The 27,410-nt window shown below is 43.9% G+C and overlaps 1 protein-coding gene across 1 annotated transcript in view; it reads right to left on the reverse strand.

Annotated features, from left to right (window-relative positions):
- Window positions 1-27,410, reverse strand: part of SLFN11 (schlafen family member 11) — a 54,414-nt gene that overhangs the window by 7,084 nt on the left and 19,920 nt on the right. Inside the window, exons 3-4 of the mRNA XM_066575121.1 lie at window positions 21,946-22,970; window positions 12,312-12,434 (exon numbers count right to left, since the gene is read on the reverse strand). Of these exons, the coding sequence (XP_066431218.1) occupies window positions 12,312-12,434; window positions 21,946-22,970 (1,148 nt within the window). The remainder of the gene's footprint in view (window positions 1-12,311; window positions 12,435-21,945; window positions 22,971-27,410) is intronic.

Genomic DNA, 27,410 nt, shown 5'->3' on the forward strand with positions numbered 1-27,410 from the left:
CGTTGCTAGCGTCCCCGTCGCCATGGTTCCGTCTAACTTCGGCGTCTTCTTGCTTTTTTAGACGCGCTTGCGCTGTGCGGTCTTCTCCCTTCGGCGCCGGTCTTCTCCTTTCGGCTCCGCTCGTCAGCATCGGCCATCATCGGCGTTTTGGCTCCGCCCCCTTGTACGCATCATCGCGTAGCTCCGCCCCATCACGTGCCGATTCCAGCCAATCAGGAGGCTGGAATCGGCCCGTGATGGGGGCGGAGCTACGCGATGATGCATACAAGGGGGCGGAGCCAAAACGCTGATGATGGCCGATGCTGACGAGCGGAGCCGAAAGGAGAAGACCGGCGCCGAAGGGAGAAGACCGCACAGCGCAAGCGTGTCTAAAAAAGCAAGAAGACGCCGAAGTTAGACGGAACCATGGCGACGGGGACGCTAGCAACGGAGCAGGTAAGTGAATAACTTCTGTATGGCTCATATTTAATGCACGATGTATATTACAAAGTGCATTAATATGGCCATACAGAAGTGTATACACCCACTTGATTTCGCGAGACAACCCCTTTAATGTCCAAATGACTAAAAGATAAATACACATTTATTTATTTTTAGGCAAAAATTCAAAACGGGTCTTCTTGCCCAAAGTTTTTTTTTTTCACCTGTGCCATTAAAGACCCCACTCCTCCACCACTGTAATTTCTAAATCAGGAGTGCCAAGCTGTGTTGGCAGGGCCTCTGATTGGAGGAGAGCTACTAATTGACAGGGCCATATTAATGATAATTGTACAGTGTTATAAAGAAGAAAATCAATAACCGTTTGTTGATATTCATCAGTCATGCTGTCAGAAAAATCATTGCTACTAGTGATGTTTTCTGGTTCTAGGGTAACCAGGAGAGACACAGAAGACTTGTAAGTCCATTGTAGAGGGTGATGTAAGCCTGGCTTTATGGCGTTTATTCACTTCTGTATTTATCTAACATGTTTGTAAATCAGGGCTTCCCAACCTTTTTCAACTGTCACAAGACAAAATATGCTCACTCATGGTTGTCCACACAAACACTACTGGTAACCTATGCTTAGGATCGGCCATCAATGGATAGGCCATCAATAGTTGATTGGCTAGAGTCCATCTCTCAGGGCACTGGCCAATCAGCTGGTCAGGCACCTGCACCACAACACACAAGGGGTGGAGCTGAAACATATCTCTGCCTCCTAAGCAGGGGCCAATGCTTGTGATTTCAGGCACAACTCATTAAAAAAAAAAAAAAATTAATGACAGCTGCATCTGCAATTATAACCACCGACTACTACACAGGCGTCAGAACAACTGCTTCTGCTCCGTTTGCGCTTGTTGTGGTGCAGGCACCTGATCGATTGGGGTCCCGAGCGGCGGACCCCAGCTGATCAAACATTGATGATCCAGAGAATAGCTAGTCAATATTTGTTTCCTTAAACAAGTACAGATCTATTTTTATTTCGCTTGACTCTTTATGTGATATTATATCGCAGTCTCCTGTGCTATTAGAGTGATTTATTTATATTTTGAATTGCTTTATAATGGGTTTTATTGCGTTAAAAGAGAATAGCTCTTTAATGTTCCATGTGGGGAATCTGTCATGAATCCTCAAATCATTCCTGAACCTGCTTTGCAATGTGGCAGGGCCAATAATCCCACTGAAGACAGTCCACTAAGAAATCAGAGAATACCAATACAATTACCACAAAGGAATGTACTTAATCTGCAACAATGTTTAGGTAGGTGGTACTTGTCAAAGTAACATTCACATGAATATCAGAATCCAAACTCCACTCTGAGTTTACTTCTTTATAACTTAACTGCAGCAAAACAGGGATAGTTTCAAAGACTACAGTACTTTGAAAGATTTTTAATTTTTCTTGCTCAAAAGCAAAAACACACCCAACACGCAAAACCAAACAAAAACTACCTGCTTATCCATCTTGGCTTAAAGGGGTTGTCCCGCGCCGAAACGTTTTTTTTTTTTTAATTCAATAGGCCCCCCGTTCGGCGAGAGACAAACCCAATGCATGTGTTAAAAAAAAAACCCGGATAGTACTTACCCGAATCCCCGCGCTGCGGCGACTTCTTCCTTCTTACTTACCTTAGTAAGATGGCCACCGGGATCTTCACCCACGATGCACCGCAGGTCTTCTCCCATGGTGCACCGTGGGCTCTGTGCGTTCCATTGCCGATTCCAGCCTCCTGATTGGCTGGAATCGGCACACGTGACGGGGCGGAGCTACGTGATGACGCGTAGAAGGGGGCGGAGCCAGAACTCCGCTCGTGCCGAGACCCAAGAGAAGGGAGAAGACCGGACTGCGCAAGCGCGTCTAATCGGGCGATTAGACACTGAAATTAGACGGCTCCATGGAGATGAGGACGCTAGCAACGGAACAGGTAAGTGAATAACTTCTGTATGGCTCATAATTAATGCACGATGTATATTGCAAAGTGCATTAATATGGCCATACAGAAGTGTATAACCCCACTTGCTTTCGCGGGACAACCCCTTTAAGTTGCTTTTAGACGGAATGACTTTTGTTCAAACGAGCGAAAGTGAATAATTGCTTTAGCATAAACGCGAGCCGACGACAAACGAGAATCGTTTCGCTAGGCATTCATTTTACGCAGGCATAAAAATAATTGTTGGCTCGTTCACTTGATTTTCTGTTTAAACAATAGTCGTTCAGTCTTTCACATTCGCTAATGTATTTAGCTTTTTACATGCAAGTTCTTGCATCTAAACTGGAGATACTGTGGGCCAGACACAAAATAGATGTTGGACGACTGCCTATGCAGAGTCTCATAGGGTAACCCTGGACACATGGCATACGTTGAGGAGCTGGGAGGGTAAAGTGTTGGCATGTCACAGAGCCACTTACCACGCTCCCTCCCTCAAGGACATACATAACCAAGGCCAGAGCAGTGCTGGGCCTCATCTGGACATGGGAGTGGGGGAGGGGGGGGGATGTCCAATAAACAGGGCAACTGGTGTAGAGGGATTTGTCACGTATAACGCCACCATTCAATATGCTTGAGTGTGAAACAGACGATTAAGTACCTCTGCACTAGGCCTTGACTAACAGCTTGCGCTCTGCTCACTCTCTCTCTCTCTCTTTGGGGCTCACTTACAATTTGAATTGAAGACACGCATTCCGGGAAAACCTCTCCTCTTCTTCAATCTTCAACACATAAGGGCTGAAGGTGCCCCCATGTGCCTCTGTATTTCCCCTAGCAGCTCTGGAAGATGGAACACCTTTCCCGCTCTCAGGCACTCACATTTATGCCTTCTCTCACACCACGTGACAGAACAGAATTGATACTCACAGGCAGACAGCTCAAATTTTGCAGTTATTAACCCATCACTTACTGCAGCTGTGCAATACACACAACAGAATGACAAGATATTTTGCACAGTACATCAAGACAAGACTTTACATGTAGGACATTGTGCAGGGGGCCAGGAATGTACTGGGCCACTACACCTATTACTCCGATGGATATTAAAGTCTAATCTGGCATAAGCCATCCAACATCAGGCAATGCCCTTTGAGTGCTGCTCATGAGGCCAGTATTCATGACCAGGTCCAGGCCTACCTGCGAAAGGAGATCATACAGGAATGACATTCCTCTTACAAAACTCCATTGTTTCCAGTCCAGAAAAAGGTTGCTAAGAGTAACCTCAAACCTTTCTCAAGGTCCACGATTTATGAGCAGTTAATACTTTCACATGGCTACCAAATCCTCATACATTGCTGTCACAGATACAAGCTAGTTTCACCTTCTTCACAGTGGAGGATCTCACAAACGCTTCTTCAGTGTACCGCTAAAGACTGCCCACTCTTATTCCCCTCCACGCATCATTGCAAGTAATATTAGGTAGAACTCTGTTTTGCAAAACTGTAGGGCCTCAGAGTCCCAAAATATCTCAGCACTTCACTGCTTCAATATGTTGATATCGCTTTTGTGTTACAACACTATTGAAGTGTTTGGAGGAGACCATCAGTCTGTTACACTTTCTTGCTGAGAATGACTGCAAGTCACCCAAGTCCAAACTTTAGTTTTGCCAATCCACAGTTGTGTTCCTAGGTCATTGCATTTTATAGGGCACTAGGCACATTACTACTGACAAAATACAGGAAATTGAGGCGATCCCACTGCCTAGGAACCGCACACTTTCCTTGAAAGTGTCGGGGGTCCTTTCAAGGGAGACCAAATGCTGATGTTGCCTAGGTCCAAATTAGTATAAGCAATCAACGAGCGCTCGGAGAAGACACGCTGACCAGACAGTGTGATCAATATGGCTTCTAGTTTATTGAAGCAAAAACATCAAATTATATAGACTATAGACTACTGCCCAGACAGGAAGGGCTTGTCTTGTGGTCAGCAAATAATTGCAAGGATACATTCCTTCTTAATGAGCTATTGTAAAGAAAAAGGAAACTTAGAGACGGTACATCTTGTTAGTTTAGAACACAGGATGTTCTTGTCACTAGATAAGAGAGACCTTGAACGGCTTCAGAGAAGTCTGTTCTCAACCACCTGTTTCCCTAACCAAAACACATTTTGTATTTAAACTATTTATTCGTATTTTGATAGCCTAGCAACTAAATTAACCCCCTACATATCCCCCATTCTGGACATAGGGCCCACCATCATGCTAGGCACTCCACTCGAGTGGTGCCGGCTCCTGTCTGATTCCCTAAAGTCATGTGGTGGTCCCAAAGTCCATCTAGGTTAATTGTTTAGCAAAAGCCTTCTCACTACATTTGTTAACACATGAGATTACCATTTTTATAGCTATATATATGCATAATAAAATCATCACAATTTGTAATATACTTTGTAGAATCCCCATGAACCAACCTCCTAAACCAGAAAACCAATTGGCAGGGTTCAAAGAACTAAATGTGTTACCCCACCAGCTATCTCTGGTTTCTGAGTTTTCATTTGTCCATGCAAACAGTTCTTTCGATGGAACAGGAACAGCCAAGAAAGGAAAACTTTGGTGGTGTCTAACAAAGTGGTTCTGGACATTGTCTTTTTGCATCCTCTCATAAGGGTGAAGCATGGAGTGAGGAGTCCAAAAGTCCATCAATAAACAAAATGTCCTTAGTGAGGAGTCCAAAAGTCCATCAATAGACAAAATGTCTTTCATTTTCCTTCTCATGGGGGGGGGGGGGCAAAGTAGGGCATGAAAAGTCCCATTAGTCTCAAGACAAGCAACAGTTCCTTCAACTTTACTGAAGTAGGTGTGGTCAGCAGGACTTGATAGGGCCCCTTGAATCTGGGCCCTAGGGATTTCCGGACACGCCTCTTTACGACCACCCAATCTCCAGGTTGTAGGGAGTGAGATCCCCCTAGGTTGTCTGGGTCTGGAATGGGAGAAAAAGACTAGATTCTGGGTTACTGGTAGTTGGTCACACAGGTGCTTTACATATCCAGCTACTATGTCATAGCCCTGCTGTAGGGCCTGTGAATGATACAGCCCCAATCTTGGCATAGAGCCAAACAACACTTCTTTTAACTTAAGCGTACCATTTTAGTCTTTTAACTTTGTCTAAACTCTGCGGGTGGTATGGGGTGTGAAACGCTTGTTCCACTCCAAGGGCTGACATCACCTCTCGCATCACTTTACCTGTAAAATGTGTACCTCTGTCACTCTCAATTGTCTCTAGTACCCCGTATCTGCGGATTACCTCATTCATGAGCTTCTGTGCGGTTACCTGCTTATTTACTTTGGTAACCGGGTAGGTCTCCGTCCTGAAAAGAAATCAACAACCACAAGCACATATTCATACTTCCCAACAAGTGGGAGCTGAGTGTAGCCAATTTGCAATCCCCGAAATGGGTAGAGTGGTCTAGGCAAGTGTTATGTGGCAAGTTTATTTCTGCCCAGTTGCTTACGACAAGGACCATGCAAAATTGGACAAATGATGATGCAGCAGCTACAGAAAACCCAGGAGCCACCCGTCCTCGTTCAAGCGTCGACATCATTGCTGCTTTGATAGGTTTGTCTTTCCGTGCATCAGCTGGGCCATCATGGGGCACAGGGACAGTGGTGGGCAAGTGCCATTGACTGTTCGCCATACGTCGCCCCATTTCTGCTGCTCCCATATTTAGTCCATTTGTCTTTTTCTTCCTTGCTGGCTTGTAACTGTAAAGTCTTTAGCATATCAAAGTCCAAGTTTATATCAAAGTCCAAGTTTATATCAAAGCCCAAGTTTATATCAAAGCCCAAGTTTATATCAAAGCCCAAGTTTATATCAAAGCCCAAGTTTATATCAAAGCCCAAGTTTTTATCAAAGTCCAAGTTTATATCAAAGTCCAAAGTTTATATCAAAGTCCAAAGTTTATATCAAAGTCCAAAGTTTATATCAAAGTCCAAAGTTTATATCAAAGTCCAAAGTTTATATCAAAGTCCAAAGTTTATATCAAAGTCCAAAGTTTATATCAAAGTCCAAAGTTTATATCAAAGTCCAAAGTTTATATCAAAGTCCAAAGTTTATATCAAAGTCCAAAGTTTATATCAAAGTCCAAAGTTTATATCAAAGTCCAAAGTTTTTGTTAAATTCTTCTTTTCTTCCATGGCTTGAGGGCCGCTGCCTTTGCTGTGTGGTCTGTGATGGCGTTGCCTCTTGTTTCTCTGGTGTAGGAATTGGTGTGAGCTTTCCACTTTGTCAGGTAGAAGTAAGTAGGGCCTCTGTGAGACTCTGCACCGCTGCACCATTCTTAATTGGCTGTCCTGCTGAGGTAACAAGCTGTGTGGCCTTCCATGTTGGGCCGTAATCATGAGCTATGCCAAATGCATACCGGGAGTCAGTGTAAATGTTTGCCGTCTTGCCTTTTGCCACTCTACACGCCTCAGTGAGGGCCTGCAATTCCGCTTCCTGTCCTGAGACATGCGGAGGCATTCTGCTTTTAGGACATCTTGTTGTGTGACCACTGTAAAACCTGTTACAAACCTTCCCTCGTCATTTAGGTATCTAGATCCATCCACAAACAGCTCAAACTGGGGGTTCTGCAGGGGCTTGTCTGTGACATGCGCAAACCCAGCCGTTTCCTGGGCCATGAGGGCCACACAGTCATGCTGGTTTCCGATGTCAAATGCCTCCTGTTCGTCAGTCAGGGAGTTGTAAAACAACTGATCCCCTGTACTTACTCCCCCATTTTGAATCTACGTCACCTAATGGAAGTAAGGTGGCTGGATTCAAGGTGGTGCACCTTTGGCTTGAGATGTTCGAGGAGGAATGCACTGCGAGTTCTATTGTATCTGTCTGGCAAGAGACAGATGTCTGCGGCTTACCTGAGTCAGGATACCATGTATGTCCTGTGGGGTGTAGATCACCATGGTGTGATCTAGGACAATGTCAGAATTTTTGTCCAGTAGTGCCTGGACTGCTAGAGCCGCTCGGACGCATGATAGAGACCCTCTAGCCACCGCGTCAAGATGGGCACTGTAGTATGCTACAGGTCGCTTTTTGTCACCATGCATTTGTGTCAGTACAGTGGTGGCGTGTCCCGCCATCTCAGTGACGTACATCTGTAAAGGTTTGTCATAGTCTGGCAGCTCCAGTGCGGGTGCACTGGTTATCTGTACTTTCCCCGCGGGGTCAGGGCAAATGGCCGTAAACCCAAACAGTCGTACAGAGGCTGCATGGTCATGGAGGCAGAGCGTGTCCACGGCCGCCAGTATGAGTCCAGTCCCAAAAAGGTACGCAACTGAGCATGGGAGGTGGGAAGTTGCATGTCACTTACCACCTTCGTGCGTTCCGGCGTCAGGTATCTAGTACCTGGACCTAGGCAGTGGCCCAGGAACACTACGTGAGATTTGCAGAACTGAAATTTGTCTTGCTGGCTTTGCAGCCATTCTACTCTGATGGAAGAAACACAAAAGGCTTAGTGATGCATTGAGGCAACTATTTGGGTCAGGAGCACACAAAAAGTAAGTCATCAACATATTACAAGAGGGCGGTGCCTTCGGGAATTGGCCAGGTGTCTAATACCAGCTTCATGCATCTGGTGAATTGGTTTTGGGCTATTCTGTGCCCCTTATGGCAGCACTGTCTAGCAGTACTGCTTTCCTCTGAAAATAAATGCAAACAATTACTGACAGTCTGGCTGGCCCTTTAAACTCTTTCTGTTAATGGGGAACAAAAGGGGTATTGGCTGGGAAGACACATTCCTTAAGGGCTTTAAGTTAACATAAAGAAGAGACAGTGTCTGCAATTGCATCTTCCTGGACATGTACCAGGGGGTACTGACGGACCAAGGGGCTAAGAGCTTGTTCCTCTGTGTGCGTAAGAGTGAGGACAGGGAGAGGTGTCGCTTGGTCTGCTGCCATCCGACAGAGGGTCGGGTGACTTTCAGACCCGGGGTGTATACGAGCCTCACCGGACGGGTGAAGTTTGATACAACATCCCAAGGGTCCCATCACATCAGTTCCCAATATGCTTTCAGGACCTTCCAGCACAAGGAAGCGCGTGAGGCATCGCGACCCTTTAAACATTACCTCAAGCGGTTCAGTTTCTGCCAGCTGAATTGGCACATCTGAAACCCCTTGCACCGATTACCGCTAGACAATCAGGCTGGTATTCTATTTCAAATAGATCATAACCTTGTTGCGAGAAGGAAAAGAAAAAAATTTTTTTTTAAATTTAAAAATAGCTGACCTGCAATACCTAGATCACCTATGTCTTCCCCCCCCCCCGCCCCTCCTTTGAACTAGGGTACTTAATTGGAAGAGTAACCGGGTTCAAGGTAGTAGCAACAGTGAAAAGAATGACAAGAGCACATTGTAGCTGGATTTGACGGGCCAGAAATAAGTGCTTGGGTTGCACTTGTGTGTATATGCTCCAGGTGTCATGGGGGGGGGGGGGGGGTGAGGACCACTAGGGGGTAGTTCAATACCAACTCCGAAGATTTGTCAACCATTGCCTGTACTGCTGCCACCGCACAAACACATGAGGGAGCTCCTCGAGCCACTGGATACAGCTTCATGGAGTAGCATCCAGGTGGCCGTGGGTGTCCTCCGTGCCTTTGTGTCAATACTGTCGTCACCTGGCCAGAAAATTCAGTACAGAAAAGAATAAAGGATAAAGTGTAAAAGGGTGAGAAATGAGCTTCAGGGGTGAGAGAGAGAAAAGAATGATTGAAAGGCAGTCAGCGTAGTTGCATAAGAGCGGAAAAAGAGTGGACCCATGGGCGGCAGTATGAAACAAGGCCGAGAAAAGTGCGGAGTTTGGCAGCAGGTGTAAGTACAGGTATGGCCGTTTGCGCGTTTCTTCTAAAGAACATTCTCTCAGAGACAATATAATTGTGGCTTGTTGGCAGGCTTCCAAATTATCAGCACACAGCGCCTACATCACACATTTTACATTCATTACAGTCTGAACACGGGTCATTAACTCTCATCCGTTCAAGTCTCATTCAAATGTTAGTAAGAGTTCACACAGGACGTAACGCGTATGATGCAACTGTCCTCATCTTGCAAACAGATGCATTCAATTCTGTTCAAGCAAACAAGGCTACTGTCCAGGGTTCTCCGCTCTAATCATTGGCCTTGAGAAGCACACATTCCTTCTCTGCAAGTCTCACTAAACTCTGTTCCTCCTCACTGTACCCCCCCCTTTCGGAGACAAGGGGGGCGACTTGCAGCTGCGGCTTTTCACAAATCAAGCATTAACCCTCTATCTATTCCTATGTATATATTTTCTATTTTTAAAACCATATAATTCACGTAATATATTCAACGTCTGTCTTTCTTCTATGACTTTGAATTTTACCTCTCTTATGAAACAGATTTTTGGAAAGCAGCCAGAACATTCAGACTCTAACAACATTAACCCCTAGTAATTATAAGAGGTATATTTCTCCGTACAGACTATCAAACACAGACGGCAGGGGAATAGTTAAACACTAGAGATGAGCGAACGTACTCGGATAAGCACTACTCGTCCGAGTAATGTGCTTTATCCGAGTATCGCTGTGCTCGTCTTGAAAGATTCGGGGAGCGCCGAGGAGCGGGGAGCTGCAGGGGAGAGCCGGGAGGAACGGAGGGGAGATCTTTCTCTCCTTCTCTCCCGCCCGCTCTCCCCTGCTCCCCGCCGCAACTCACCTGTCAGCAGCGGCGCTCCCCGAATCTTTCAAGACGAGCACAGCGATACTCGGATAAAGCACATTACTCGGACGAGTAGTGCTTATCCGAGTACGTTCGCTCATCTCTATTAAACACATAAAAAAAAGGACAAAGAAGACTAAAACGTATAACAAAGATTAGATTACATGACATCAAGACATACGAGACAGACAATATTGGTTATTTGTCACATAATTATCCACAGATTCTGCATGAACTTGCTTTATGTCCCAAAAGAACACAAACTATAAAAGAATTCCTTTTCTCTGATAACTGCCGTATATACACTTGCCTCAATCTATCTATTCTATCATACTTCTATTTTTAACCTTTGACTATCTCTGAATCTTTCCCAAACTTGCTAGTTAAAGACTCCCAGAATTCTAAAACACCTGCTTTTCTCAACAATTCGCTACATTCTTTCCCCACAGCTAACTTGCTTTGTCTGACCTTTGCTATTTCTCTAGCTGTTCCCATATAGGCATACTCCTTGCCTTGAACGTTTCTCATATTGTCTGTTCTATTTTCTAAACCGGCGTCTCTGATATCGTATAGGCTTACCTACCGATATCCTCCCCTTCCCTCACTACTATTATCTCTATAGGGGTAAAATAGTTTTTTTAGACTGTTCTGCCCCCATCTCAATATGGAATAGTTTTACAGCGTCTTCCAGTAATCACACAGACTACTTCGGAGGGTAAGGGGAGCCCCCACTTGCCTCTCAGGGAACTTTTGGTGATATTATAACAAAGCCAACAAAAGCAGATAATTGCCAACATGATACAAACAATCAGTACAGAAACTTCAAGAATTTCCTCAGGCAACATGGCATAAAACAACAGGGTATGAGTTCTTCCGTCTATTACAGTTTTATGAACACATACGTTAAAATATGGCGGAGTATTCTTATAAATACATGCAGCGACTAACCTTCTGCCAACGATGAGCCCAAAATCAGGGAAGCCCAGAATCGAAGTGGCAAGACAAGGGCCTACCTTTCACCGGTGATTTTTGGAGTCTGGGGTCCCGTGATCCTGGTCCCGTGGTGTTGGCAGTTGGCGTCGTCAGATATCGGCTGCAGGTTAAGAATAAACTCCGTCCCACGTTTCTGGCGCCAAGTAACTGTCGGGGGTCCTTTCAAGGGAGACCAAATGCTGATGTTGCCTAGGTCCAAATTAGTATAAGCAATCAACGAGCGCTCGGAGAAGACACGCTGACCAGACAGAGTGTGATCAATATGGCTTCTAGTTTATTGAAGCAAAAACATCAAATTATATAGACTATAGACCACTGCCCAGACAGGAAGGGCTTGTCTTGTGGTCAGCAAATAATTGCAAGGATACATTCCTTCTTAATGAGCTATTGTAAAGAAAAAGGAAACTTAGAGACGGTACATCTTGTTAGTTTAGAACACAGGATGTTCTTGTCACTAGATAAGAGAGACCTTGAACGGCTTCAGAGAAGTCGGTTCTCAACCACCTGTTTCCCTAACCAAAACACATTTTGTATTTAAACTATTTATTCGTATTTTGATAGCCTAGCAACTAAATTAACCCCCTACAAAAGGATGGGATATTGTAGGTAATGGATACCCCCAGCCTCCAGCTTTCTGCAACCCTTCTGTGACTGCCTGTCCCTCCCAAATAGTACCCTCACAATTAGAAGATGTACAGTTGTTAATCCAGCTTTATTACTTCCACTGAATGCACAAGAGGGGAGGACGAAACGTGGAACATCAAATGCATATTAGTTTACAGTTAATGGAAAACTAGATCAGGGGGCTTGAAAATGTTGTTGAAACTCCCAATGCTAATGCAGATTTTCAGTTTTTTGTAGATGGTTCCAGGTACCATGAAAATGGGCAAGCAAAAACAGGATATGCAGTGGTAACCAACAAGGTCATTGGACAGAAACTAACCCCCACTACCACCACCACAACCCCCAAGCGATTAGCTGTTATCCTCAATCATACTGTCCTAGTACTTCAACTATCTACACTGTATGAATGAGGCAGGGTTATGTACCCTTGCTCAGCTTTCACCTTCCACTTTTGTACTGTAACACAACAGTCTCTCCTTATTTTACAAAAGGAAACAATTACTAAAAGACAAAAATCAATTATAAAAATTTGAGTGAATCAGGTTCTATTTTTGTGATTAAGTACATACTTCCAAACAGACTGTGCTGTAACTCTGGTAACTTTTCCAGGCCTTTCTTTCTGTACACTGGTTTAGCCCGTGGTGGTTTTTTCTCAATGGATAGTCTTTCAAACTGTGACTCCAGAGAAGGATCTATGAAAGCATGAAGGCAACATGTCAAACATTCAGTAAAGCCATTATAAAGTTATTAAAAAGGGATTTTCCGAGCAAATTCTACTCATGACCTATCCTAAGGTTAGATCATCCAGGATTAGAGATGAGCGAACCTACTCGTTTCGAGTAATTACTCGATCGAGCACCGCGATTTTCGAGTACTTCAGTACTCGGGTGAAAAGATTCGGGGGGAGGCGTTGCGGAGCGGGGGGTAGCAGCGGGAAACAGGGGGGAGCCCTCTCTCCCTCTCCCCCCCACTCCCCGCTGCAACCCCCCACTCACCCACGGCACCCCCCGAATCTTTTCGCCCGAGTACGGAAGTACTCAAAAATCGCGGTGCTCGGGCGAAAAAGGGGCGCGGCCGAGTAGGTTCGCTCATCTCTATCCAGGATCTGACACTTGGCCATCAGCTAATTGTCCGGCCTGCTGACGTCTGACACAGCTGCAGTGATGTCATAGGGGGTTGGAGGCATAATAGAGCGGTTCACCCTCACAAAAAATTAAACAAATATGACAAAACTAGATAGGAGTTAAAAAAAAAAAAAAAAGTTAATAAAAACGCTAAAACAAACAAACTGTACAGTATTTAACGAATAGTGAAACAGAACACTAAGTCGAGGGCCCTGCTCCCAACAGCGTGCAATCTATAAGGAGGAGTGGGGTGGGGGTGTAACATTAGGTGTAAATGGCTATTCCTCTCATGTGTATTTATACAACCTTACTGACTTCAAATGGGCTATTGTAGGGTACGTTCACACGAGCATGTTTTTGTGCGTACATACGCGCGCACAAAAACACGCTTCTATTTGCAACAATGCATTCCGTATGGTGTGTGCACATGTATGTACTTTGCAGGTGCGTGCCTGCAAAGATAGGACATGCGTGCACCATAGGGAATGCACACATTCTTTTCAATGGAGCCGCGGCTGCTCCCGGCGGCGCCATTGAAAACAATGGTCTGAGGGGGCGTGGCTAGCCAGCGGCGGGAGCAGACGCAGCACTCAGAGCTCCTGGCTGCGGGAAAATACAGGTGGAATTTAACCCGTTCTGAGGGATCTCCTGGGGCCGAAAGCAGCACCGCGGGCACTACCGGACCCAGACCTACAGAAAGAGACCATCTGTGGGTCTCTAGCCGGCACCGCAATATCACAGCCTACTGAAGTAGGCACATCCTCAGACTAAATTTCCAGACGCGGCGGACCAGAAGTGAAGGCCGGCCGCGAGTAACAGCAGCAGAACCAGTGCTGAGGAGCACCGGAGGCGGGGGAGACAGCTATTGGTGAGAGGGCAGACGGGGAGGCAGATTAAAAAGGGGGAAAAGCGACCAACAAGCACACAAATAAGTGCAGCCCAGTACAGCCCCCACTGAAGCCCACAGCAGACTAGCACAGGGGACTTGGGGTTAAACATGAGGCCTGCAGCCAAGCAGAGCAGTGAGAGCACCCCAATAAAACCACCTTCACAGTACCCCCTTGCCAGCAGTGATCTATACTGCCTAAGGACACTCACAGCCAACAGAACTCTCTTAAAAAGGTATACTATCCGCAGACTAGAAAATTATACAGTAGGCTCACCAGCTGCAGCAACAGGCCAAGAGAGCGCTCAAGATCTAAAATCAGCACACAATAACAATAAGACCTCTCTTCTACTTTGAAATCCAGAGCGGATCTTATGCAGAGCAACACCAGCAACAATTAGCTGCAACCAACTCTACACTCAAGTTCAAGTACATTTGTGAAATTGCACTGAAGCACCCATTGCCGGGTACCCCTCCCCCCACATAAGACCAGGTTAATACGCAGCCAGTGGAATGGTCACAGCCTGCCCATGAGCTGCGCTCTGGCCCCATCCCAGTAAACAGGACAGAAGAACCACTTATCACCGAACTAGACAAACAACAACGAAAATATAATAGAATATGTCCAGGAGGATCAGCAGACAGAACAAGGGACAACCAACTGCCAGAACTATTTTCAAGCAACCAGTTCTCCCCCTAACCCAAATGGAGCAATCACCCCCTGCCCCGAGTCCTGAGAACCCACTCACTGCAAGTCAGAATGACTCATCCAGCACTTCACAAATCCCAGACCTCTCAGCCTCAGAAACCGCACTCCTTACCCACATCAAGAAATTGTTCCAAGAAGAACTACAGACCGCAGTACACGACATTTCCAAACAAATCAACTATTTAGGACAACGCACCAATGATCTCGAACAGAAAACTGAGGATATCATTGACACGCTAGACCATGAAAGAGCGAGATGGGACGACTATGCTGAAAGAGTGGAAGCCCTTGAACTAAAATGCGAAGATCTTGAGAACCGAAGCAGAAGAGCTAATATTCGCATCTGAGGCCTCCCAGAATCTATTACCAACTTAAAAGAAGCTGCAACAAATTTATTTTCTGCTCTTCTCCCCCAAGTCGCACACGAATCTTTCCATATGGACAGAATACATCGTGCCCTCTACAAACCAATTAACTCTGATCTCCCAAGAGACACAGTACTCAAAACTACACTACCCCGAGATGCGAGATCAACTGCTTTCAGCTGCACGCAACTTAGATTTTGCAACTTTGATGCCCTCTCCCTTCCAAACTCTGGGTACTCCAGTCCAAATGTTAGGAGGGACGCCCAGTTTGGCATTTTTTGGGGTTTGGAACCCAATACGGTTCATTATTTTGACCTTTGTTACACTTTGTTTCATGTTACATTCTATGCTGAAATATGATTCCACACTATGTTTATCTACCACCCACCACCATGCAAGTTCTCAAATCGACACAACAAAATTTTAAGATTACTCAGCCTTCCCCCTCCTCACCACAATGGCTACTATAATTTCACATAACGTCAAAGGATTTAACTCCCCATCCAAGAGGAAAAAAGCATTCATGCAATATATTAAAAATAGACCAGATATCATTTACCTCCAAGAAACTCATTTCTCATCATCTTCTGCCCCCAGATACCTCCACCCTCAATGTTCACGCTTCTATTCCTTGGTAGCAGCAAAAAAACATCAGGGTGTCTCAATCCTCCTACACAATTCCTTTCCCCTGGCAATAGATAAAGTGGAGCTAGACTCCTTGGGCAGATTTATTATTATACAAGGCACATTGCAGAAGCAAAAGGTGATCATAGTGAACTTCTACGCCCCGGTTGACAACCCCTACAAACGCTTTATGCAAATTTCTAGAAAAATCAAATCACTACCTCAAGCCTCCGTCTACTGGATGGGGGACTTCAACATGGTCCTTTCACCTACCTTGGGATCGCTCCTCCCAAAGCCTAGACAGAATTAGCCCCTCTCAAAGGGCCATGATCATCTCTACAGTAAAAGATTTAGCACTAGCGGACAGTTGGAGAGAGGTCCATGGCGTGAGCAGAGGCTACACTTCTCAGCCCCACACAAATCATATTCACGTATTGACTGGACATTGGCATCAACTCACCTCCTTCCCACCCTCGCCCAATCAAGACATATCCCTTGTGCATGGTCAGACCACGATATCGTCCTCACACATTTTATAAACTCACCCACTCAGTCCCACACTAGGAGATGGAGGCTCAAATGAATCTCTACTAAAAGACCCTATAACCCTTGCTCAAATTTCGGAGCAACTGAATGAATTCATGGCATTTAACGACATTGAAACTTCTCAGCCGGTATGGATATGGCTGGCTCACAAAGCCTTCATGAGAGGTCAGATCTCTAAAATCGCCTCTATTAAAAAAAAAGAGAAAAATCACAAGGTCTGCAGGCCTTGGAGAGGCGCCTAGCACTATTAGAATTGGCCAACCAACAACGTTCCAGTCTAGCCCGGTCCAAAAACATACGGGATACTAAGCTTCAAATCGATCGCCTATATACATCTCAGGCAGAAAGAGCCCTTCAATGGACACAATCAACCTACTTTAAATTAGCCAACAAACTCTATAAATTACTAGCGGCGTGCTTAAGAACGAAAGAAAAGATCAACTCAGTCCATTCTATCAGAACAAATAAGGGGACATGCACCTCGAACTCCGATAAAAATAGCACATACGTTCCTAGAGTTCTATAATAAGTTGTATAAGTACAAACCTCAAAAAACTCCCTCTGGTCCCCAGGACTTCTTAAGAAACATATCGCTCCCACGACTCTTAGAACACCAAAACGAATGTCTAGGTCAATATATTTCAGTAGAGGAAGTAGAAGAAACCATAAAACTCCTAAAGCCAGGGAAAGTGCCAGGCCCAGACGGTCTAACGGCCCTGTACTACAAAAAAATTCAACACATCCCTTACACCGCTCCTAGCACGCTTTTATAATGACATCCTACTAGGCAAGCCAACCCCCGACGAATTCTTAAGAGCACACATAACAATTATTCCCAAGCCAAACAAAGACCACACATCACCCAAAAATTAGACCAATCTCCCTCTTGAATATAGACTATAAGATCCTGACCAGCATCGTAGCAAAACGACTAAATAATTACTTCCCGTCCTTGACACACAAAGATCAAGTGGGCTTCATCCCCTCCCGAAAGGCCTCAGATAATATTAGAAAAGTCCTAAATCTTATACACACTGCCAATTCCCACAAAACCCCACTACTAACCCTGGCCCTGGATATTGAGAAGGCCTTTGACAGCCTCTCGTGGGACTACCTATTTAAAGTATTGGGAAAGGCAGGCATTCAAGGAAATTTTTATCACAGCCTTACGTACACTATACTCAACCCCCTCAGCAGAGCTAAAACTCCCAACATCTATAGAAAACAAAATATCGGTGCAGAGGGGGACTCGGCAAGGCTGCCCCCTGTCCCCAGCTCTCTTCGCCCTGGCGATGGAGTCCCTTGGAGATCATCAGAAAAAAAACTAATATATCAGGTCTGTTGGTAAAAAATAAAGAATATAAAGTCAGTTTATTTGCGGACGACATCCACCCTTATGAGACCACTCACCTCTTTACCTAATCTAATAAAAACCCTGGATTCCTTCGCGGAGGTTTCGGGATTAGTAGTCGACATGGAAAAAACGGAAGCCCTTTTTCATAATATACCTGCCCACTCCCAGAAACTTATAGAATTAAACTTTGGATTCAAAGCATGCCCACATTACATCACATACCTGGGCATCAAACTCACCCACAACTTAGACAATCTATACAAATGGAACTACCCACCTCTATTTGCCTCTTTAAAAACTGACCTAAAAAACTGGACACTGCACACCATCTCAGGATAGGACGTATCAACTTAGTAAAAATGAACATCCTGGCCCGTCTACTCTACCCATTCAGATGCCTCCTGATAGAAATTCCCGCAAGAGACCTACAGGAAATGCAAAACTCTATATCTCACTTTATCTGGAAAAACAAAAAGCCCAGAATTAAGCAAAAAATAATGCATTACCATAAAAGACTCGGAGGCCTATCCGTACCCAATCTAAAAAAGTACTACATAGCAGCCCAACTAGCACAAATTCCACCCATGTCCACAGGGAGCAAAAGACCCCTATGGGTAGATATAGAAGCCGCTCTCCTGACCCCAAGAGCTCTAGAGACTATCTTCTGGGACAGAAATTGGAAAGCCACAAATATTAGTCAGCTGGCCCCATTAACCTACCACCAGTTCTTAATATGAAGGAGAAATAGATTTAAATATGCCCTGATTTCGCATACTTCCCCGCTATTACCTGTCATCCCCAATCAAGCCTTTCCTTTAAGCTTAAGAGAAGAAAACTACCAATGGTGGAGAACTAATCATCTCACATTAGTTCACCAGTTTATGACATGTGGCAAACTCCTTTCCCCCCAACAATTGACTGATAAACACAAAATCCCAGATCGCCTATGGCTTGAACTGAAACAAATCTACAGTTTCCTCTGCTCCTTGCTAGGTCCCACCGACCCTCCTATCGTCCCCACGCCATTCGAGGGAACATGCTTATGGGCCCCACTTCAATCAGGCCTGATATTGTTACTCTACACTAACATGAATAAGCCTCTTGCGGAGACTATACTTTCCTTCATGCTACGCTGGGAGTCGGACCTAGGCATCTCCCTCTCACTACCTCGTTGGCAACACTGTTGCACCTTCATTACAAAAGGTAGTCACTAGGTAACCCTCGCAGAATCTTCAGTTACAATCCTACACAGATCATACATAGTACCTACAATAAAACACAAATACTCCCCCCATCGGCTTCTCCGAACGGTTTTAGAAGCTGCAACAACCTGGGCACAATAACCCACAATTGGTGGACCTGACCATTGGTGGCCCGGCTATGGAGGGGAGTATCCAGACTTATCTCTAAGGTACTAGATAAGGTGTTCCGCCTGTGTCATCTGTCTGCCTACTAGCCGACAAGGCTTCAGGCTTCAATAATCAACAACAAACTTTCTCAACAGATATGTATGGCAACTAAAATCTACATTGCATCCTGATGGATGAAACCCACTCTCTCTCTCTAGAACTAATTATCGCTAGGGTATCAAGAATGATGCTCTATGAAAAATTGTCAGCCATGAGAGAAGATAACATGGAGCTATTTCTAAAGACTTGGAGACCCTGGGCAGAACTACCTGGAAATACCAGGCCTGTCCAGACCCCTTAGCGCATGAGAGGACAGATCGCAGAGATTGAACCACCCCACTGCCTTAAGTAGAGGAGATAAATAAAACACTATAGACATCTACTGCCTTGGTGAAAAGAACGAGAAGAGGAACTGACGAGACTTAAGAGCAAGGAAACACACTTTAATGAGAGGTTAAAGATACACTACATCATATGGAATCGCAGACGAGATGGAGGAGAAAAGACGGCACGCATACAAACCAACTTTACAGACAATCAACCAGTGTGGAATCACAAATGGTTATATTCTAGGTTAATTGGTTTTTACAAATCCTTTTTATTTTACTTAAGAAAATTAATACTCTTAAAACTTTCTCAAAGATAAATTTATTATTCATATACATGTTATATAAGGCCCCCTGCGTGGGGACATAGTACAACAAATATTGTCAAACTGAAATTCTAATAAAATACTTTGAGATGAAAACAATGGTCTGCCGTCACCCCTGCATTCTTTTTCAGGGAAGAGCTTTACATATAAGCTCTTCCTTGAAAAAGAAAAATTTCAGTGTAAAAACAAAAAGCCGGTGGCTCCATTGAAGACAACGATCTGCTGGCACACATGAATTGTTTTTCAGGGAAAAGCTTTACATATAAGCTCTTCCCTAAAAAAGAAAAATGTATTTAAAAAAAAAATTACTTACATATTTGCCGCTGCTGGGTCCCCTGCGGGGATGAAGAACACATCTGTCGCATGCAGCAGATGTTTCCTTCATCCCCACTAGTTAAAAGAATTCCCTGCTGCTACATCTGCCACAATTCTTCAATTCTCTACCGCAGCTGTCACGTCAGCTGCGGTAGAGGATTCTGCTGCCGGCAATTGATTTCAGGGAAGGCTTTAAATATAAGCCCTTCCCTGAAAATCAAGCAAAAGTGGTTTAAAAAAAAAAAAAAATTGATACTCACCTCCCTTCAGCTGCCAGGGCTCAGCAGTGTCTTCCCTGCTGTCCCCTGCACTGTGGTGCTGATCTAGCAGCAGGCGGGGATTTAAAATCCCCATCTGCTGAAAGAGCTGAATGTGATTGGCTGAGGTGCTCTATATTAAAAGGCTTTTCAGGGAAAGGCTTATGAAGCCCATCCCTGAAAAGCCATTGACGGCTGCCAGGGCTCAGCGGCGACTTCTGTCGCTGTAGGGACAGCGCCAGAAGTCGCGGCTGAGCTCTGGCAGCTGAAGGGAGGGGAGTATTGATTTTTTTTTTTTTATACACTTTAAATGGCTTTTCAGGGAAGGGCTTATGAAGCCCTTCCCTGAAAAGCCGTTGACGGGGATGCCGGCAGCAGGATTCTCAACCGCAGCTGTCATGTGTGACAGCTGCGGTTGAGAATTAACTAGCGGGGGTGAAGGAAACATCTGCTGCATGTGGCAGATGTGTTCTTCATGCCCGCAGGGGTCACGGCAGCGGCATAGAGGCAAGTTTTTTTTTTTTCACTAAAATGTTTCTTTTTCAAGGAAGGGCTTATATGTAAAGCCCTTCCCTAAAAAAGAATGCAGAGGGCCGGCAGAGCATTGTTTTCAATGGAGCCGCCGGAAGCAGCCGCGGCTCCATTGACAACAAGCATGCAGCTGTGCTCACGCGTGTTTTTGCTCATACCTAGGTGCGGATGTATGTTCGCACCTAAGTACGCACAAAAACACGCTCGTGTGAACCCACCCTTAGTCTGTAATATAGACCAAAATAGGACATACTGCAATTTTTTTCATGTGCATGTAAAACACAGGTCTGAATACCCCAGTGGGGATTATAATATGAGCCCAAACTAAAATGTCATTTTTTTTACATAAGGGGATTGCATGCACAGCAATTCCTTGATATACAGATTATCCGAATTGCCCAATACAACTCAGATAATCAGTATATATTAAGGAATTGCTGTGCATGCAGTCCTCTTATAGAAAAAAAGAAGTCTTGGTATTTTATCTTGCTTACAAAAAAAAAAAAAAAAAATAATTGGGGGAAAAAAATTTACTATCTTTTGACAAATCGCCCAGTCCTACATGAATAAAATACAACATGCAAAAGAGGGAGTGGCACTCAGGAACTCAGATCTTTGTTTTTTAGGAAAAGTCGATCAGGTTTATTTATAACTCCATGCAGATATGTCCCACATAAATGACTATAATCTCTCTCCCTCTCCATCCACACACCTTACTGCAAGTGCAGCTAAATGCTTCACTGAAGTGGGTTTCTCTTGCATAAGGCCAGAGCTACACAGGTGATGGTAGGGGCTCCTGTTCACGAGCAGATATTTGCTGTGTAATTCACAATGGGCATCCGCACTGCAGATTCTGCAGCAAATATCGCCTGTGGTATGCTATGGGAAATAGATTCTTCCTCCTCCACTTTGCTGCACATTGTGCGCAAACAGCTTACATTGAAGTCAATGGAAGCTGTTTGACCCACGGCCCACCCGAAATGAACATTGCGGACAGGCTGTGGATTCCGCGTTGTCACCTAGCGGCAGCGTGTGGATCTTCGTATTTGAAAAGCGAAAAATAAAATTAAGTCTGTACTACACATGTGCAACGGCGAGCCGTTGGGTCTATACGCATTACAGATTACCTGGTGACAGACCAGGCAATTACCCCGTGCAGACGCTGCTGCTGGTACACAGGGATTCCACATGCAGAATCCTGCTCTGCAGTGTGCAGTAAGCCCAAAAGCAACAACATTGCTTGTGACAACCCCATGAAACCCCACCATTTTTCAGTTTTCACCAGTCTGACAATCAGTACTTTAGCCATAAAAGCCTGAAATACTTAGGCTGTAGGTGAGGGGTTAGGCACGCACAGCAGATGCATAAGCTACATTTTATATACCTCTCATACCAGCTGGTCTATAAGAAGCCAAAAAAAAAAAAACTTACCTGGACCTTGGTTGCTCAGAATTTCTACCCACTCAGATGCGGTCAGTTGCTTTGCTTCACAGCATTTCGCCAAACAGTCATGAGGCTCAGAATCTAGAATCCAGGAGTGAGGATTCTCCACAAAGCCAAGACAACAAAATGGTTTCACTTCCAAGAAGATTACATATCCAGAATGATCGTTCTCATGCTTAACATCCTTAATTGTGAGAGTGTAAAAGTCATCATCTGATTTGCAGTCACCAAGATGGACAAATATCAGACTTTTCAGGAATTCTTTAATTTTACATTCAAGCTCTGAGCTTGTGGTTCCTCTTGCACAACCCTTTACTGTTCCTTTATCATCTACTCCGATAATGAAGTATCCCCCATGACTGTTTCCAAACGCTGAGGCATATTGCTTAATTACTTCTTTCATTCTTTGTGTCCACTTCTCCGTGCTATAATCTTTGAATTCAATATGATCCGATTCTGCAAGGCCCATTGTTTGGCCAAGACACAGATACTCTTTGGCTAGTAAGTCTTCTAGGATATGTTGCTCGGTATCTGTAGAAAGGCGAGCCACCTTCCCTTTCCCTTGTGATTTTTTTTCTATAACGTTCATCAGCTGAATAGCATCTACCAATTTCGTGGAGGTGAAGATTCGAACATATAAACCAGTATCTAGGGTACAAAGCTTGGGATAGGTTTTTTGCATATCCCAGGTTTTAACAAATATAATTAAATATGATCCTTTCTGAAAAAAGTCATAGTAGTCGCGTGCAGATAATTTATATAGGAGTTCATGTAATTTGTCTTCAATGTCCTGTCCTAACCCATCTCTACTGTAATTGAAATCTTTATCACAACTTTCAATCAGTACTATCCCTCCTCCAGAATTCAGTAAGGTACACACTGCTTTACTAATATTTTCTCGCTCGTGTTTTCTGATCTCGCGGTTTATTTTTTTTCTTCGCCCTTCACCCAGCGAAGCTTTACCTGCATATACCCGATTAGGATATTTAAACTCCTGCGTTAAATAAGGATCACTGGAAGAGAAAAAAAAAAAATTATCTATCTATCTTACTGATGTCACCATTATATTACTGTAGAAAATCAAGAACTTTAAATATAAAAAGGACTGCCTGCCATGACCATCCTTTGCCCCCCCACAATTGTGTCGCTCCCTCTGTCAGTCACCTAAATGCTTGAGCCATGTATGCACTCATACATAAAAGCCCGTCAATCGTTAAGAAGGATCTCCCGCTGGACTGAGCATAGAAAGAGCAGGGATTTAAATAAACTAGTTATACTAAATCTTCAATCTCAAAACTATCAATCTGCTCAGTTCCTCACATTCTACAACATAAGGCCTGCAAACTAGACTGCATTTTCATTGCTTCAAGTTACTTGTTAGCTTATATACTCTGTTACCTAGTAGAGTCATATAGGCCTTTTTAGATCATGTATAAAAAGTGAAATAGAATGAAGGGGGAGGGGAGAAAAAAAAAACAAAAAAAAAAACAAAACTTACTGTTGATATATCTGCTGGACTGCTTGTAAACCTGCGTTTGCATCAATGGTTGCAAGAGGTCTTTTGCATAAGAAAGCCAAATGGTTAAATATTTAAAAGTGTCTATTAACCCATAACTCCTACAGCCAGTTTTTACTTTGCGAACAAAACCCCATTTTTCAAATCTTATGAGTCATTTTACGTGCTAACAGCTTTGGGATCTTTTTAGTTATCAAGGCGATTCTGAAAATGTTTTTTTTTCGTGACAAATTGTACTTTCTATTAGTGGTCAATTTTGGTTGATGCGCTTTGTATTTATTCATCTAGAAGTATACGAAGTAATACTTTTGGTCTTACTGGTATGTCACTTTATAATGTGGGGACGTATGCATACATAAGCTATGTATAACAGGCTTGAGGTCAGTGGGAATTGGTAAAACCGTAATTGTTGTATTGGTATTTTTATTGCTAACTTTATTCTGCAAGTCAGTACAATTACAGGGATACCAAGTTTTTATAGATTTTTATGCTTTAAAAAAAAAAAAAAAAAAAAGACAAAAACACACACACACACACACTTTTCAAATGTGCATACAAAATAAAATTAACAGCTGGAAATATATATCTTAAGAAAAATGTATACAGTAGGTTTGCACATATTTAATATATTACAATTGAAAATGTGAAATAAAGGAGAATTAAAAAAAAAAAAAAAAAAAAATTTCCCAATTTTGCCGCTTTTAATAAATCAAATTTATCAAATTCTATCAGACTATTTGTGGCGAAAAAACAATGTCAGAATCACTTGGATATGCAAAACCTTCACGGAGTTATTCTATGTTAAATTGACAGATGTCAGATTTCTAAAATTTGGCTTGGTCATTAAGGCACAAACAGGCTTGGTCACTAAGGGGTTAAGAATTGCCCCTCATTTCCTGCGAGTTTGTAGAACACAAAACAAAAATCGCATTGCACTACAGGCAGTTTGCATGCGAGTGCGATGCATTTTTTCCATTTTAGCTATTGGAACATGTACTTTTGTTAGCCATTAACCCCTTCAGTGGCACGCCCGGAAATTTTCCAGGACGAGCTCCACTGCCCATAGTGATACAGCCTGGAAGATTTCCGGGCTATGTTTCACTATGGGACCTATTTTCCAGGACGAGCTCCACTGCCCATAGTGATACAGCCTGGAAGATTTTGGGGCTATGTTTCATTATGGGACCTGCAGAGCACAATGCCATTAGCTAAGGCATTGTGCTCTGCCTGCACAGTCCCACAGAGAACAGTGCAGAACTTTAAAAAAAAGAAGCAGGAAGATATTACCGATCTGCCAGCAACTTCTCCCTTCTTTTTTTTAACTCCTGTACTGCTTTGTTTACACGTTGCCACGGAGACCATTGGCTTGTGAGAAGCCGGCCGATGGTCTCCATGGCAGGGAGAGCTGGTGCTTGGCTGTCAGATAGCCAGGCACGAGTTCTTACACAGCAGAGAATTGAGAAAACCTCCAATCTCTGCTGTTTAACCCTTTACATGCTGCAGTCTATGCGACTGCAGCATGTAAACGGCCATCACCATCGGACCCCCGGAATGTGATCAGGGGATTCTGATGGGTCTCGGTGGCACCCATAGGCTTGAATATAGTCTCTGGGTCTGCCAGCTGGCTAACAGGCTATGACACTCAGACAGAGTCTGATCATGTCTAATACACTGCTATGCCTCAGCATGGCAGAGGATTAGAATAATAATAAATAAAAAAAAAAAAAGTATTATGCAAGTCCCCTAAAAGGAACAGAAATTAAAAAAAAAAAAAAAGAAGTTAAAAGTAAAAATAGTAAAAACAAAAAATTTTGGGAAGAGACCGCTAAAACCCCCTTTGTAAAAAATAAAAACCAAAAATTACATGTGGCATCCCTGCGTTCGTAATGACCCAGAGAAGGAGGTTAGTTATTTAACCTTATTTAACCTCTTAATGACGCCCCCCGCCCCCCCTTTAAAAAAATCATAACTCGTTTATTTAGTCATCGACGTCGCTGTATGAGGGCTTGTTTTTTGCATGAGGAGTTGTATTTTTCAATGGTACCATATAACGTACTGAAAAACTTTTTAAAAATTCTAATGGAGTAAAATGAGGGGGGGGGGAGAAACAAAAAAAAAAACAAAAAAACCTCATTCCACCATCTTTTAGTGCGTGTTGTTTCTGCGGCGCACAAACTGCTACAAAAATGACAACTTTATTCTCTGGGTCAGTACGATTACTAAGATACCAAACTTGTATAGTTTTTTTGCTGTAGTACTTTTTTTTCCCCCAAAGACATTTAATTTTTTTCAATTATTTTCTGCGCGCAATAACTTTATTTTTTGTCAATGTAGTTGTGTTAGAGCTCATTTTTTGCGGGATGTCCTGAAGTTTATGTTAGTATCAATTTGGAATATATACAACTTTTTGATCGCTTTTTATTGCATTTTTTCTGGGAAACCGGGCGACTGAAAAAGTGCATTTCTGGGGTTCTTTTTTATTTTTGGACTACCTTCACTGTGTGGAGTAAATAATGCGCCACTGTGATAGATCAGACTTTTATGGATTCGACGATACCAAATATCTATTTTTCTTTTAGGATTTAGATTTTTTTTACTATAGATATGGCAAAAGCAGGGTGATTTAAAAACTTTCATAACTATTTTTTAAAATTAATAAAACTTTATTGATCTTAGGGCTTATTCAGACGTCAGTATATACAGAACTTTGCTCCGCCTCTGTCCCATCCCCTCCCATTGCAAATAGTGGCGAGGGGCGGGAGCTCAATGCACTGCTCCCAGCCCGGCCCACCTCGCCTCCTCCCCCTGCAGAGAGGGACACCGTATATTGGCTGGGCGTAAAAACCCCGCTGATATACGGACGTCTGAATAAGCCCTTTTTTTTTTTAAGCTGCCCCTGGGGGACCACAGCTAGCGATGCTTTGATCGTAATGATGTACGATTGCAGTTATAGTACGCGGGTGTCAGCTGTAATACTGCAATCTCTCTTCATACATACCCCAACGCTGCAGGATGTAAATGATGTACGTCCTGGAGTGGGAAGGGGTTAACCTGCGAGGTGCACGGCATGGAAAAAAAAATTAAAACGTGGCTAAAATAGCTTATTTAGCCTATCTCACCATACAACGGGAAAAAAAACTGAAAAGAAAAAGATCAAAATGCTGCACGGATCAACAAATGGGACTAATAAAAAGTAAAATTCATCCCGCAAAACAAAAACCCTTAGGCCTCATGTCCACGGGGAAAATCAGATCCGCTGCAGATTCTCCATGTAGAATCTGCAGCGGGTCCCTCCTGCCCCGCGGACATGAGCGCTGAAAATAAGAATTTAAAAGCATTTACCTATCCGTAGCGGCCGGCGAAGGTCAGCTGTTCCTCACGGCCGGATCTTCATTTTCGGCCGGCGGATGAATTCCTGACGCCGGCGGCACGTCGCCGACGTGCCGCGCGCATGCGCCGGGCACATCCGCCGAGCCGAAGCAAGGGAGATGCGGCCGTGAGGAAGAGCAGAGCTTCGCGGCCCGCTGCGGGTGAGTAAATGCTTTTAATTCCTATTTTAGGTCTCCCGCGGATCCGGACTGCTTCCATAGGCTTCAATAGAAGCCCGCGGGAGCCGTCCCCGCGGGAGACCCGCATGAAAATGGAGCATGGTCCAGATTTTTTCATGCTCCATTTTTTTTTAAATGCCTTTTATTGACGATCCGCGGGTATTTATCTACCCGCGGGTGGTCAATGCATCCCTATGGGGTGCGGATCCGCGCGCGGGAGATCCGCTGCGGATTTTAAATCACATTTTGCCCGTGGACATGAGCCCTTACACAGCTCAGTTGTTAAAAAAATTAAAATGCTAGGGGTCTTTGAATGCAGTGAATATATATTTATTTTTTTAACTGTGAAAAAGAAAAAAACTATTACAATTTGATATCGGCATAATCGT

This window comes from Eleutherodactylus coqui, chromosome 1, assembly GCF_035609145.1.
Source record: "Eleutherodactylus coqui strain aEleCoq1 chromosome 1, aEleCoq1.hap1, whole genome shotgun sequence".
NCBI lineage: Eukaryota > Metazoa > Chordata > Amphibia > Anura > Eleutherodactylidae > Eleutherodactylus > Eleutherodactylus coqui.